The sequence below is a fragment of the Hyposmocoma kahamanoa genome, unplaced genomic scaffold (assembly GCF_003589595.1).
Source record: "Hyposmocoma kahamanoa isolate Upper Pololo Valley unplaced genomic scaffold, ASM358959v1 78, whole genome shotgun sequence".
Taxonomy (NCBI): domain Eukaryota; kingdom Metazoa; phylum Arthropoda; class Insecta; order Lepidoptera; family Cosmopterigidae; genus Hyposmocoma; species Hyposmocoma kahamanoa.
In genome coordinates, this window is record NW_020653945.1 from 17,951,776 (window position 1) to 17,967,444 (window position 15,669).

Genomic DNA, 15,669 nt, shown 5'->3' on the forward strand with positions numbered 1-15,669 from the left:
TTTATCTAGGTCAGAGCTGTGAGTAAAATTACGAAATAAATTGTTACTTTGCACCAAAACATTCCGACTATACAATGCCAGCAGCATTCAAATATATTCTGAGAATATTTTGAACAATGCGCGAGTAAAGTTTCAGGATTCGGCGAAAGAGAGCTTAACTGAACAAAGTTGCGGTGTTAGGCTTTACGGGTGTTAGAGACGGCAGCGGCGTGCGGAGGTAAACGGCGCAGGACGTGTGGATATAAGTGAGGGCCGGCGGCGCGGCGCACACTCACCCAAAGTCGCGGGCTGCGGTAGGTAGTGCCACTCGGGGGCACCACGATCGCAGATACTCGTTCCCGGCACGCGATACATTTTCTTTGAAATTTCGTGCAACTGCAAAGAAAAAAGTGAATACGCCGGACCTTTGGTGACCTCAACGTGTGCGTTGTGAGTGCTTTTCTACGGACTCTATTTTTTATCGATATTCCGGTATTAGAATAGAGGTACGGACGTGGTCGCGCTAGTGAAACGGGAAGATTTCGACATTTCAAATTGTGAGGATTGCCTGCACCACTTTTGGGACCACAATTGAAGTGAGTATTTAAAACATTCATAATTTCCATTAAGTAACTTGCGTATTTTAAAATAACGAATTGAATTTTTCGCTACCAGCTGATATGTGCTAAATACTTGAGATAGCGAGCGATAAGCCGAATTACGGTATCGTCACCTGTCCACGTGTAATTATTTGCCTACAGGCAATACAAGAAATTATATTGAATTCCAAATAATAAGCAGTGTGATAAAAAAGTTTACTATTTTATTTATTACTCTGAATAAATACTTTATTTACACTGCAATGTCCTAAACTAAATTAGAAAGTTTTCAAACTTTATAGAAGGTAATGTTGAAATTATAATTCTCCACTTAAAATGCTTACTTGACAGAAACAAAAATTTTCCGAGCCAATAGACAGTTAAAAGTAACGCAATTTTTGGTCGCAGCGTCTCTATTTACTAAGCCCAGTGTTGATGTGCTAATCTCTGAGTAATAAAGAAGATTTTAAACAAATACCAACTACGTGACTAGATCCTATAGTAAACTCATATACCTGAAATACGTGTATAAGAATAATCAACATCAAAATTCGTTGAACTATAATAGGCTTTCAACCATAACAGGAAACGGAAAACACCGTAAAAATATTAAAAATATTTGTCATGATAAAAAGTTATGGAAGTTTCTGGTGACTTCTAGATGTCGCTTAAAACAAATCAATAAACGACATTTGAATTTCCAAAATTGAAAACATAACTTCAAATCAGACTTTAAAAACAAATGAAAGTCTACATTTCGTATTACACTTATGAAAACGCAAAGTACATTTACAGGTAGTATAGACAAAGCGCATTAATAAGTTAATCCACTAAGATTTTCCTGTCCATTGTGCAGATGAGTAAAGATTATCTATTCTTTGTAAATTGGTTCCTATAAAAAAATATAGACAATCAATCAGGTGCAATTTGCGGTACCTCGCATAATAGCAAATACATGAAGTTACGTGTTCCATAGCAACTGGTTTTTATAGTTATATTGATAGGTAGTGTCATGCTTTATATTACTCACAATATACATAAAATAAAACAGAAATATTTAATTCCTTTTCCGTATATAACTGAATAGAGTTTCCTATTCAACATAAACCTCATCAATCCGTCTGATGTATTGTATAGAAAATAATAATGTAACAGTTAGTCACACCAATTGCATGTTCTCAAACTAGGGAATTCCCTGTGCTATTTTTTTTTATAATAAACTTGAGATGTGCGTTATTATTATTAATACATAAACAATAAATATTAGACAACATCACATACCTTGCTCTGATCCCAAAGTAAGTAACTAAACCACTTGTGCTATGGAAATCGAAAACAACGACGGTACCATCGAATCGAACCCCGGATCTCCCCATCCAGCATTCACAATATAAACTATTGGGCAACCTAGGTCGATCGGCAATAGATATTAGGGCTGGGATCCACAGACAAAGTTTACTGATGTTGGTTAAACAAACAGAAAAGCATTGTTGTTTAGATTTAAACTGTTGTGTAGAAAACTAAAATAATATAGACGAACGTAACTGCTTTTAGGTCCAAAGAAAACTGTAAAATCTCTTTACTGAAAATGAACTTTGAATCACTCAAAGAACACAGTGTCAGTCGTAGTTCGAATACTAACTAGTGTGTCATATTTGTATTACAGAGTCATCAGGACCTTCAGGATATTCTCGCATAATTTACTGTCTTATCTGTGGTGGGCGTGCTCAGCTGTTGTCTGTGTAGTATTGTAAATAACTATACTAAATGCCTGTTTTTTTTTGTAATTTTTCATAACAGCAGTGTTAGTCTTTTGTCAAATAACGTACGCATCACAAACGTGTTAGTCTTTTTTTATAATATCAAGTGACGGGGCGAACAAGTCGTGCGCCTGATGTTAAACTACATGCCTTATCATTACATCATTATCATCACGCCATAACAGTTACAGAGCCACTCAGAGTTTTAAATTGCAAAGATCTGAGGGGCACTACCACTGCGCCCGTCACCCTGAGATATAAGTTGACAAGTCCCATATGCCTGTAATTCACCAACACCCTTCAAAACCGGAACACAGTTATGTTGACATTACTGCTTGGCGACAGAAGTATGTAAGGTGGCAGTACTTCCCTGGACGAACTGTTTCACAAGGAAATGTACTGCTGCTAAAAATGCCTGATGGTTTGACATACCGGAGTTATCTTATATATACATTTGGAGTAATCGGTGGGTCAAGTTTGAGAAATGAACTTTAATAAATAGATTTTTGTTGAGGATGTCAAAATTGAACCCGGTTCTCTCTGTTGCATAACTCACATTCAATGTTATATTAGTTTGAAGGATACAGTCAAACATAAAAATGGAACTATAATTTTGAAAATCAATGGCCAAAAAGAATGTAAGGAGCAGAATGTTACGATGCAGGTCGAAAACAGATTCTAGCGTGGGTTTTCTGGGTAGTGCTCCAGAAGTAATTTCGTTGCTCATGTACTCATAGTACAGGGAGTGCCGTGGTTTTGGGACCGGGTACGCTGGTCTGCCACGCAGAGGTCCCGGGTTCGAATCTCCGGCGGGAGAAATATTTGTGTGGTCTACATTTATTGTTCTCGTGAGTTTGGTTGTAATTTGTGGTTGTCTATGTGTGTGTCCATGGTACCCACGGTACAGAGTTTCCCTACGAGGCTACTTTATTAAATACGGGGATACTTTATTACCATTTTTTAAAATCGAAAACTACCATGAGGCTCAGAGATATTGACTAAACTAACGGATATCTGACGTAGTTATGTAAAATTTTAGCACGGCAAGTTTCGAATCAGTCCGTAATCCTTAATCATGAGATACGGCGGCGGGGACTCGATGGAACTATGTCAATCAAAAATTCGACTTAATCCGTCACGCGTCCTGGATATTTTGGAAAAAAATGGTGGATGAAAATATAGTTGCGCATTAAAAGACCCCGTGTGGTTAGCTTTTGCAGTATCAAAATAGTTAGAGACAATTGACGTGTTAAACACGTTAGTTATCCATTACTTTAGTTAAACACATTATTAATATATTGAAACACACGCAAATGTCGCAATTTTCAAATAGAATTTAAAACAAAAACGTAATAAAATAAAAAAGAATCCATGCCATTGTTTCTAACAAAACAGCGAGGTGTAGCAAACCTTACGTGAAGTTCTTATCAGATAAAAATGAGGATATCATTATCTGTTGATAACGAATGATCTCACGGTTGGTCCGTTTTGAAAACTCCTCATTTTGATAGAAGAAAAGCGCATCACATGACAACTAATACAGTATTATCTCAAAAACTGCGTTACATTATATTTTATCTCAAAAATTGCGTATAAATCGTATACGTCGAATGACAAACGTATATAATGCAATTTTTGAGATATACTATGTTACTTGTCATGTGCGATTTGTTTATTATATAAACCTTTGTATTTTATAGCAAAATATTGCCAAAATTCAGCATTTATCGTTCTTCTTTTATAACAAAAAAAATTAGCACAATAATATATCTTAGTTTTTTATTTTATTAAGAATTCCAGCACAAAGGCAGGAAGCGGTTCAGCTCGATACGGTACGTATTGTTAGCGGTTCTTGAGATTGATTCCCTGACCCCGGTCGACTTTGCCATTGCCGGGGAATACCGCCTCACTCAATTCAATACTGATCTTTTAGACCGTAATAATAATAAACCAGGCAACAGGCTGAAGAAAAAACCAGGAAATAATAACAATAATATGTAAGATGACCACCAGTCATCTGGTCTCAAACTAGAGAATTCCATGTACTATTAGTACCAGAGTAACCGAATTCACTCCGCAGTCTTTATCCAGAACACATAAATAATCATAAAACCAATTTAGAAAAGTTAATTTCGCTACTTGATCCTATTAGTAATCGAACCCAGAATACAACTAGTGCCCACAGTGCAAACCGTTGGGTCATCCCATCCAGGTTGTCAATAAATAAATAAATATTAGACAACATCACATCTCTGATCCCAAAGTAAGTAGCTAAATAATATGTATTATGGAAATCGAAAACAACGACAATGCCACAAACGCCCAGACCCGGGACAATATAGATAACTAGTTTTCTACACTGATCCGTGCGGTGTGCGAGCCACTCTATCACGGAGACCGTTAATATACATACATAATATATAAGTCAACAAAATAACTAATTCCATTTAAACCCCTTTTAGGATGTAATAGATGTTCAGCAAATCAGTAACAAAGAGACTAACGCTTTAGTATGCATACGTGAACAATAATGGGTTCTCAATACACAATAAATGATACATATTATCCTTCTAAGACGACAATGGGCGTTAAAAGCCCAAAGTGTATTAAAATATATTTATTTCACGTCCAAGCAAGTTCGTCCTCAGATTTGTATGAAAACCGCAACCGGAATTTTTTAAAGAGTTTTCTTTAGGCCCTATAGTCATGTAGATAAGCGCCAAATTCGAACACAATATTTTAATTATAAAGTACACAGGGCGTTTACTTGATAATAGGATATTATCTAGGAGTGAATCATTTCACATATTTTGTACGTTTTGATGTACACGGCGTCTTAGAGGTTATGCATGTAGATGAGTACGTAGTTTTAGAACAATATGTATACGTAAGTACGTTCATAATATATGGATTGTAACTAGCAGTTCTTTAATTGTTTCAAATACATATTATAATAATGTGGGTCGCTGGTGGTGGTACTCAACTATATCAGTCAATGTTAACATAAAAAAAAAGTGGAGTTAAATTAAATGTTGTATGTGAAGGTACCTTTACATATAACAGATGCTAAACAAACAATATACCAATACTTAATAAAGAAAACAATTTTATAGCACGGAACATCATGCCAAAGACAATGTTTCTGCTTTAAAAAAAAAAAGAAGAAGCTGCCATGCCAGGTGAACTGAATGCTCTTTTTAATATCGTACACTTCGTACAATAAAGTCACATGTGATCATACCTCAAAAGTGTTTTTATCACATGAACGTCATAAAAATAAGAATGGACTACATAAAACAAATTCTGTACATGTGACAATTCGTGACTCTCCGATTAAAGGTCTATCCACACATATCCGGGCCGTGCTCCGTCAGGGGCTCAAAAAAATATCGTTGTGTCCACATGTCCGTGTCAGGGCCGGGGCCGGGACGGGCCCGCAGTTCATACAAACTAGCACGCCCCACTCACGTCCCGGGCACGGCCCGGATATGTGTGGATAGTCCTTTAAGCATCGAGTATATAACCAGAAATAGAGTCGAAATAAGGACCTTACATTCCTGGTAACTCATCAGTGATACATCACTTATAAACATCAACTCTCGTTTGCACTGAAATATAGAAGCGCCAACAAATGATCTGTGTGTACGTCTCCGTATATTCCAAAAATATTCTGTACTTATTATAAGAAAGATAATTTTCATTTGGTGGTGTGGAGGAAAACAGCAAAACATCTAATTACAAAACAAACGAAATCAAATTTCATCGGTAATTAAATATTAAATATGTAATTTTGCAATTTTCGTCCATTATAGCAAAGCTCAAGTTAAATGGTCGATTTGAAGTGAAACAATTGACGACACCCGTCAAATCTTTCGAATTCGGACTGGCCAATCGGAGCGCAGTTGTCACAGTAATGATATGCCAGAATAGTTTTCAAACTAATTAAATGACATTTCGTCTCTATTTTATTGTTTTACTCTAGGTTATATACTCGATGTATTTAAGTACACAAAAGTTATTGACCTTCGTAGAATCTTTAAGCCTCACATCTGAAAAATGGTTATTTTAACATATGTGGCCTTATTACACCAAATGTGTGAATAGAAATTGTAGAGGCATGTAAATAAACTTCACTGGTTTCATTCAAAGAAATTAACATCTGGCGCGTGTTATAATTAAATACTTTTCGTGCTTCTTCTGCTCTGGGTTGAAGCTAAGCTTGTACAGGTGTACAAAGTCGTAAGGGTACTGCTGAAATTACACGCATATTGGACTTGTCAACTTACGTCTCAGGGTGACAGACGCAGTGGCAGTGCCACTCAGATCTTTGCAATGCAAAAAATACTCTTAAAACATTATGTTAAGAGTGTACTATCAACTGAAGCATTGGTTTAAGATGTATTTAAGTTTAGTACAAGTGGACGTGAGCGGCAACTGTTATGGACAGGCATGTCGCTTACCACCAAGCACACGACTTCATTCATTTTCTTTCACACTTCGTAATTTTCATGCCTCAACTTAGACAAAGTCCGTTTTGTAAATACGAAATACTTGCTTAGCCGGCCATTTTCGTTTAGTCGAAATGTAAGTTCGTTTTATAAATATACGCATTAGTTTTTCCCAAGTATCCCAATCACCAAGTACGTTGTAAGTAAAAATTCAGTAGGTACTTAATTCAGATATCCTACTGATTCATTCTTAAAAGATAAACCTAATTACATTATTTCTAAGCGAATTATTTACACACGCTCCTACTTACATGTGTTACGTACGAGCAATATCTTATGACCAACTAAGTTCATAGTCCTAGTTGTGAGTCATCAAAATCACATATAAAAAGAATCGACGTGTTTATTTACACAACCACTTAAGATACGTATACATGGAGATGCCAACTGTATTGATAATAGAAATAAAGGATAAATAAAGGAAGATATTCCTAAGGCTCTATTTAAACAACATCTTTGTAATTAAACAAAGAATTAAAAAAACAAATAAGTACTAAACAGTTTTAATTTAAAAATTGTTCTAGAAATGTGGAAGAAATTTTCGAAAACTAAGTTCTGGAAATTGTATGTTAGTTGAATGCCCATGTAACTATAACGTGTTTAAAGTATAGTACAATTTTTATTTCTTCATTTATTTGGGTGGAGAAATAAAATATAATAAACAAAATCTAAAATTTTCTTGTTTATTCACTAAATTATTACCATGATACGGTAACCCAGTAACTAACGATTATATAGTTACAACGTTGATATTAAAAATAATATATAACTTCTATCGTTTTTATTTCTACGTATTGACTGATTTGACATATTTCTATAATCATACTTATCTATTTATCTATATTTCACATACCATTTGAGATTACAACAAATACAATATTTACGTAAATAAAAAAGTTGTGTAACCAGCCATTGCTCATCCACAATGGACGTTATTTATGTTAGGACACAGATTGTACGTGGGTTAATTGCGCCATGACATTGATCTGATTGTTAATCGCTACAATTGCATAAACATATGTGTTTTAGCGAATGTTAGCATCGAATTTTCCATCGAAACAGAACAGTTTAGGAATTAGTAAAAGATATTTAGATAGATACCTAAGTCTTTTTTTATGACACCTAGTAACGAGACGAAGAAGTCGTGTGTGGTGTTAAGCGACACGCCTGTCCATAACTGTTGCAGTGCAATCCGAACTTTTAATCACAAAATTCTGAGGGGCACTGCCACTGTGCCCGTCACCCTAAGGCTCCATTTACATTGCGGTGGAACGGATTGGAATGGAAGCGTCAATTTCGCTTCGCTGCGCAGTCGTTGAAATGCTCGTGTATTCCAGCGACCGCGCCTTGAGGCTCTAGTATTTCGTCGCCGTTTGACGTCACACTGCACTCACTTTCGCGCCACGTCCTGCGGATTCGCCAGGCCAGGCCGACGACAGCTGCGGAATTCTCGTGAATGCGCGAGCATACTCAAGCATACGCGAGAATACCGTGGAAGACGCACGACGACATTTTTGGCTCGTATCTAGTTTGCACGGAGATTGTTTGGTCAGCAGTTCTGCATAAAATAATACGTACTATCTATGTGTTAATTACAACACACTTCTGCTTCTCTCTCTCGATTCAAGGACTTCTTTTTATATTATAATAGGGTGCGAAACCCTTGTCTAATAAAGTAACATCTGCGAAATGACAATTTTTCGGATAACTTTTTTATGCTTAAATAGGAGAGTTATCAAATTTCACATAATATATTATAATTTGGTTGATGTAGTTCGTGTTATTTTGTGACTTTCATATTTGAGCAAAGCATTTAACGCATGCACTTTTTTATAATATCAAGTGACGGGACGAACACGTCGTGCGCCTGATGGTAAGCTACACGCTTGTTTATAACAGTTGCAGTGTCACTCAGAGCTTTAAATCGCAAAGATATGAGGGGCACTGCCACTGCGCCTGTCACCCACAGACATAAGTTGACAAGTCCTATGTGCCTGTAATTTCACCAGCACCCTTACAAACCCTTCAAAACCGGAACACAGTAATCGTAAATGGTAACTTGTTGCTTTTTTTATAACGAGGGTACGAATTAACTTTATACTCGTACAAACAAAGTAAAAAGTAAAGTCAAATTGGTTTACCTTTTTCCTAGTAAATTTGTAACACTCCCGGTTTAAAAAAAATAATACGACATTTCAACAACAAAATTATTATGATTTCATCCATACATCAGTCGTATTTTATATAATAACGTCACACCCATTGTAGTGGTCACATAAGGACAGTTATTAGTATTGCCGACAAGTATCCGGAAGAAGGAAGCCTGCAGGGTCGGGTAAATCTGCACTATTCAGTAAGACCCTATAGAATTCTTATTAAGATTCATCTTACTCATAGCGGTACCGATCCCACATATTAAATACATGTGCATTTATAAAATAAGGAATGTTCTTGTCATCTCGCTGTATGCAATTATTTTTTGCTCGGATGTACATTAGATATGTATTAATAGGGTTTTATATATTGGACGTATGTCTACATACATATATGTAAATGTACATATATGAAAGTTAACTTTATTCAGTTTTAAATAAAACAATGGAATATTAACTATACGATGTCCATTTTATATTATTTCATGAGTATGAAATGGTATAAAATGGTATTAAAAAGTGGAATCTTTAGAAAATTGAGATAGTACCGGTTGTCACTACACAGTCGATATTCATTTGTCAAATGGCTTCAGTTTCGTTTGCAACAAAAAAATTCTGAAATAAAGCTAGGTCCCTGCCGCTCTTCCCAAGCAAAATGAACCGTCTTGGAACAGAAAAAAATTGATTTGGAGCTGAGGTAGTATCGATTCTTAAGCATAAAAAGTTGTCGACAAATTTTGTTCGTACAATCTTTTAAACCTCTCACCTAAAAAGTTGTCATTTTACAGTAGTGGCTTTATTACAATGAGAACAAATATGGGATGTATATGAAATAGTACATTACGTACCGTACATTACCGTAGTGTATGCAATTATTACCGTTAGTGCAGGTGACCTCACTGTGTTGTAGGAAAATTATTGATTCAAAGATCGGATTACCATGTACACCCATAAACCATGACTGTGGCTTTAGACCGTAATCTTCAACTCATCGTTAGTGTAGCTAAATTACTAGGTAGGTTTTTCCTAATTGAATGGATTCTCGAATGTCACGAACGGCGATGAAAAAAAACTTAACGACTCGAAAAAAACCTTCGCGACGGAAACTCAACGGGACAACACCTCGAAGTTATAGTAATTCGAAGAACTTTGTTAGATTTACTACTATAAATACTATCATAATTAAGTTATTTTTAATAATAAAAAAGATGCTAAAACTAGGTGTAAAGTATTTCGTGGATCGTCCGCAAAAACCATCCATTGGCCAATATTCTAGAAAAATCTCGTGATTTAGGACATTGATTAAAATTTAATCAGAGACATAATTAGTGATAAATTGGTGCTAACATTTAGATTGCACTTTTGAGTTAAGTGAGTAATAGATGCAAAAAGTTTGGGCAAATAAAGTTTGGTAATGGCCAATGTCGCGGGTGAAACTGATTTTGGCAGCCTCCGCCGACATGCTCCAACGAGCGGAACATTGCTACAGCCACAACTTCGGTTCAATCTGCGACAGGGGGAGGGGATTATGGATATACAGCAGTACTGAGCCTTCAATTTTATCAACGATGTGGATGGCTTAACTATAAAACCCATTCAAATACAGTTGAGTGTAGACGAACGAATCCAATGTAACCTCTTGCCAGAAATAAATCTCATCTATCAATTTCGAGCTCTTAATTGTAATACACCCATCTCTTAGAATAGATACTAACGGAAGAGCATATATATAAGCAATTACAGAAGGCCTTAAAACATTGTGTAGTCATAGTCGCAGTGCAGACTCAGAGCTTAAGATTGCAAAGAACCTGAGGGGCACTGTCACTGTGCCCGTCACCCTGAAACATTAGTTGACAAGTCCTGCCTTACTATTACTTACTGCTTGGCAGCGGAAATAAGTAAGGTGGTAGTACTTCCCTGGACGAACTCTTTCACAAGGAGCTCTGCTGCTAATCCTTAACAATATGCCATATATAGGAAATGAAACTATTATTCCGCATTTAAATCGCGAATATTTGTTTTTTCAAACAATGGTCAACGTGTGGAAACATTGGTTTGTTCGAAAAAACAAATATACGCGATTTAAATCCGAAAAAATAGTTTAATTTCCTATGTGTAACAATCGCGAAAACCTAAAACCTCAATATACCATGCAAGTTAACAAAAGTAGAACAAAAAAAATTACTTCCGATTGAGTACATCCTGTCTAGACCAAGTGCAAAGGGTAGCTGATAGAAATCCGACGACGATATTAAAAAAAAAATCAGTTGTATTCTAATTGGTGTTAGCAACATACGTTAGGTTATGAAACTAAAAACTGCACTAACTAAACATAACATGTCAAAATTAAACATTTTTTATGATTACACTATTATCTCGTCGCATTGTAGTAATGGTGGTTACATTGTGTCTATTTTTGGCAACATAGCAAACACGTATGTATGACGTTTTGTACGAAAAAGTATATATGGTATATTGGTTTGTAAATACACTATCAAATGTTATTTTAACACAATCTTCTTTTTGAATTTTCTAACGTTAACTTGGCATCTTTTAATATTATAAATAAACGGAAATAAATTCAATGAAGAAGTAAAATAGATCACGAAATTAGTGAATTGTTACTTTTTAACAAAACATGTATCTATTACAAGTATATGTATATACGTGTATCTTTGACGTTTTCGTAAAACAAATCAAATTTTAATTTGATATATATAATATTAAAAAAATTTAATTTGATATATTTAAAATTAGTGCCCAAAATGACTAATGGCTCTAGGTCAGGGAGGGTCAAAAGCACGTCAAACTTGATACGTAAGAGTCTATAATTTTTCTAATACCAATACCATTTTGCTTGGGTTGAGCGGCAGTTTCACCGGCTCCATTTCAGTTTTTTTTTTTCAAACGAAATTAAAGCCATTTGAAAAATATTATCGTATAGTATACGTGTTCGACTTAGTTCCGTGGGTGTAATAAAAATCATTGGTATTCGTAAAGCACCTATTGAACACAGCGGTTTTCTTGTAAAGTTTCTAGGTCAGTTTCTGTTTTTTTTTCTGTCATGAAAATTTTTAGGAACCGTGTTTCCACACCGTAGTATTAGTAGTAGTAGTCAGCGAATAGTATATCCTCAATTTTATTATATATTTTTAATGTTAAAAAAAGAAGAGGTTCTCAATTGGTCTGTATGTTTTTTTTTGTATATATAGTAATGTTTGTGAACAGATTTGTATGATTCCTTTTTTCGGGAAAGATTTAAATTTGAAAAAAATATTCCAAGTCTAAGGGTGGCAAACTAGGAGATGCATCCGTAATGCAACCGATTTTAAAAAAACATGGCAAATAGACGCAATTCCATAAACTTTTTTTCTAAGTGATTCATTCAACATTTTCACTTTTATGAGGAATCGACCAACGCCATTTGAGGTAGTATAGACTCTTAAAACTTAAATCCAACTCTATGCCATTTACGATAAGAACGGTCCAAAGTACTGTCAAGCTTGATTGGCTCTCGATGTACTAGGTTGTGATATTATTTTTTTTCACATTTTTTTGGAATACGTACAGTCTAATTACAAGTATGAATATACAAAAAATGTATTATAAATAAACATACGTACGACGATTGACGAAAAAAATATGTATTTTTAATTTACATTGAACAGCAGATAAAAAGATACAAATATGCTATTTTTCTGTCGTTTACACGTACGTGTAAATACATAAAGATGTCGTGAATGAGTCACACGGATATGACGTGTTGCGCCTCCAAGATTACTCTGACCTCCAGATTTTCATCAACATAATATTTGTCACTTCGTAATCGTTTATATTAGAATATAAACAGGTTAAAATTTACGATTAGTGTAATAAAAGTACGAAAAATAATCAACTTAATAGTCATTGGTACGTAAAACCGCAAAATGTACTTAAACACAATTGTGAATTTGAAATCGATCTACTTTGAAAATTAATAATAAAGTATAACACCGCTGCGATAGGTATTTTGGAAACAATACGGGAAGGTCGTGATACCGACTACCTTATTCTAATTCACTCATATCTAATGCGCCAATCTTTTTCGCAGCTAATAATTTCTGATGACCTCAGTGGTCAAGTGGTTTACACACCGGTTTTCATGGTGTCGCCATCTCTGAGGTTCGGGTTCAATCCCCGGCCGGGTCAATGTGGTAAACTAACTTTTCTATATTGTCTCAGATATGAGTGCTTGTGGTACCATCGTTGTTTCCGATTTCCGTAACACAAGTGCTTAAGTTATCACTTTGAGATAGGGGAAACTTTTGTGATGTTATCTAATATATATGTATATTTATTTATATATGGAAAGTTTTAAACTTTGAAAATGAAACCAAACACTGTTGTAACTCAATGGTGGATTTGAGAAAACACGGTTTGAAAGTTCACTAAGAAAAATTACTGAATAGAACCGATAAATTGACATTCTCGATAAATGGATAACTAAATATTACGTATAAATAAAAATTTCAATAATTTTTTTAAACTTTCAAATGATAATGAAACTATTTTTTCGGATCTAACATACGGGTCTTTCAAATGGCGTTTAATAAAATGAGATTCAGACGATTTACACTTTGTTACAACCTCCCCGTCAAGGGGTTCTTTATAAACACGTTTTTTTTTTAGCCAGTAATGTAAAAATTTTGTTAAAAGAACGTAACACCACAAAGAAAATATAGAACGCATAATATGTAATTCCATGTTGCGTATCTGTAATATACCCGTATGATCAAAGTTTCTATGATCGTGTAACAATGTTGTGACTAGTAGAAATAGATAGAGGTAGTCTGTTCCTTGAAATCAGGTCGTTCTATCAGTGAGTGTTAAAACCAATATATGTTATTAATCATCATTTTTTTCTTTGTTTCAGAACCAACGCCCATGTCACAACAAACCGACAGAAGCAATAATAGATGATATTTTGTACAACCAATTGTTAGATCTATTATTAAGATAATTGGAGGAATGAGAATCCGTCTTTTTTAAAAGATATTTTTTTATAGAAATATTGCTTTTATATAAATGAGCTTAGGTAGTGTAGCAAAAATGGAGTTCAGCGTGAGATGTCGTTTGAGGATATTGTGGACAGCTGTGGCGACCTTGGTCTTCCTGTCTAAGAGTAGTGCGGCGCCGTCTTTCGGGGGTGGCACTGATAGTGCAATGGTAAGTTGTATTTATTTATTTCTAACATGTGTTAAACATTTCTGCCCTCGTTGTCACAACTAACGCTATTGCATTCAATTGCATTTCGGTAACTTTGAGATATTGTCACCTATAAAAAATCAATTACGCCTGATTTTGCTTAACAATAAAAGTGACTAAATAAGATATATTATACACTGTTAATACAATAGTGTATTAACTCAAAAAATGCATTTTCTCAGAATCGATGAAAAACGAATACGAATTTCCCGAGAAAATTTATGTATAGGTCAAAGTTTATTGCAGACATCTAAACAATTTTCTACTGGCCATATATATTTAAAATAACGGGAGAAAAAATTTCATATTTTTGAGTAATGACTGTATGTTTAAACCAGAACTAGATTACATAAAGTTGGTCTCATTTTGAGTTAAGTAGATTTCTTTTAACAGTTTCTTACAAATATGCAAACGACAGTTTTATTGACGTGTAGAGAATGAAATTTTACTTTCTGCAATGATATAATCTTGATTTTCACATATTTTGAGTTACAACACTATTGTAATAGCAGTGCGAATGTCAATAACTGAATTTTGCTCAAAACGTCGATTACGTTAATTATGATAAGCAGGGAAGATTTGCCATTGGAAGTTTTTTTTTATCTTATTCGGATTTTATCAACTAATGACCTAAAAGAAAGAGAGGCCTGACAGGGCTAAAATGTTGACTAAAATCAAGACACTCATAATAACTAGGGCCACAGTTTGGCATACACTGTTGCTCTGGTACTCATAGTATAGGGAATGGCCTGGTTTCAAACTGGGGAAGTTTGAGAAGTTTGAGATGAGAAGAATGCTCACATTATCGCGTTTTGGTTTTAAAGCGTGCTGGTGAAATTACTGGCACATGGGACTTGTTAACTTATGTCTCAGGGTGATGGACGCAGTGGCAGTGCCCCTCAGATCTTTATGATTTAAAGTACTGCGTGTGGCACTGCAGCTGTTATGACCGTCACTTAACTATCTGTCATCATAAAAAAAGACCAGGCTATTGACGTGGTTGTCTGGCATATTAATTTTCATCATTATTAATTCAGCTTTGGAAAAGTTGCTATCATTTTATCGTAATCGTAAATTATAGTACGTTGTGGAACAATGACTCAAATTCGTAGAATCTCTCACGCTCATCTAAATCAATTAAACTATGTATAGTAGTAATGCTTCATTCATAACCCTCCGCCAATCCGGTCAAGATGAGAAGTGCTACATCCGCCAATATTTAAGAGCAACTTGTTAACCTTCTCGATTTGTTTGCGAAGTGTCTGAGTCATACTATAGTGAACATATGTTGAACACTATTTGGTCATTATATGTAGAGGTAGTATTTCATTGAATGCGTCATTTCTGTAGTATTTCTTCGTTGTGAATCAATGGTAATAAATTGTGAACAGTATCATCTTTAATATATATAATACGTATATATATA

At 34.9% G+C, this 15,669-nt stretch overlaps 1 protein-coding gene across 6 annotated transcripts in view; it reads left to right on the forward strand.

Moving 5' to 3' along the window:
• The first annotated feature begins 276 nt into the window (after positions 1 to 276).
• LOC113233455 (matrix metalloproteinase-14) overlaps positions 277 to 15,669 on the forward strand; it is a 57,598-nt gene continuing 42,205 nt past the window's right edge. For all 6 annotated transcript variants that reach the window (XR_003310696.1, XR_003310698.1, XR_003310695.1 and 3 more), the window contains exons 1-2: positions 277 to 575; positions 13,912 to 14,204. Coding sequence is in view for 2 of the 6 variants with exons in the window: in XM_026468602.1 (XP_026324387.1) it covers positions 14,064 to 14,204 (141 nt within the window). In the remaining 4 variants the exon portion in view is untranslated. The remainder of the gene's footprint in view (positions 576 to 13,911; positions 14,205 to 15,669) is intronic.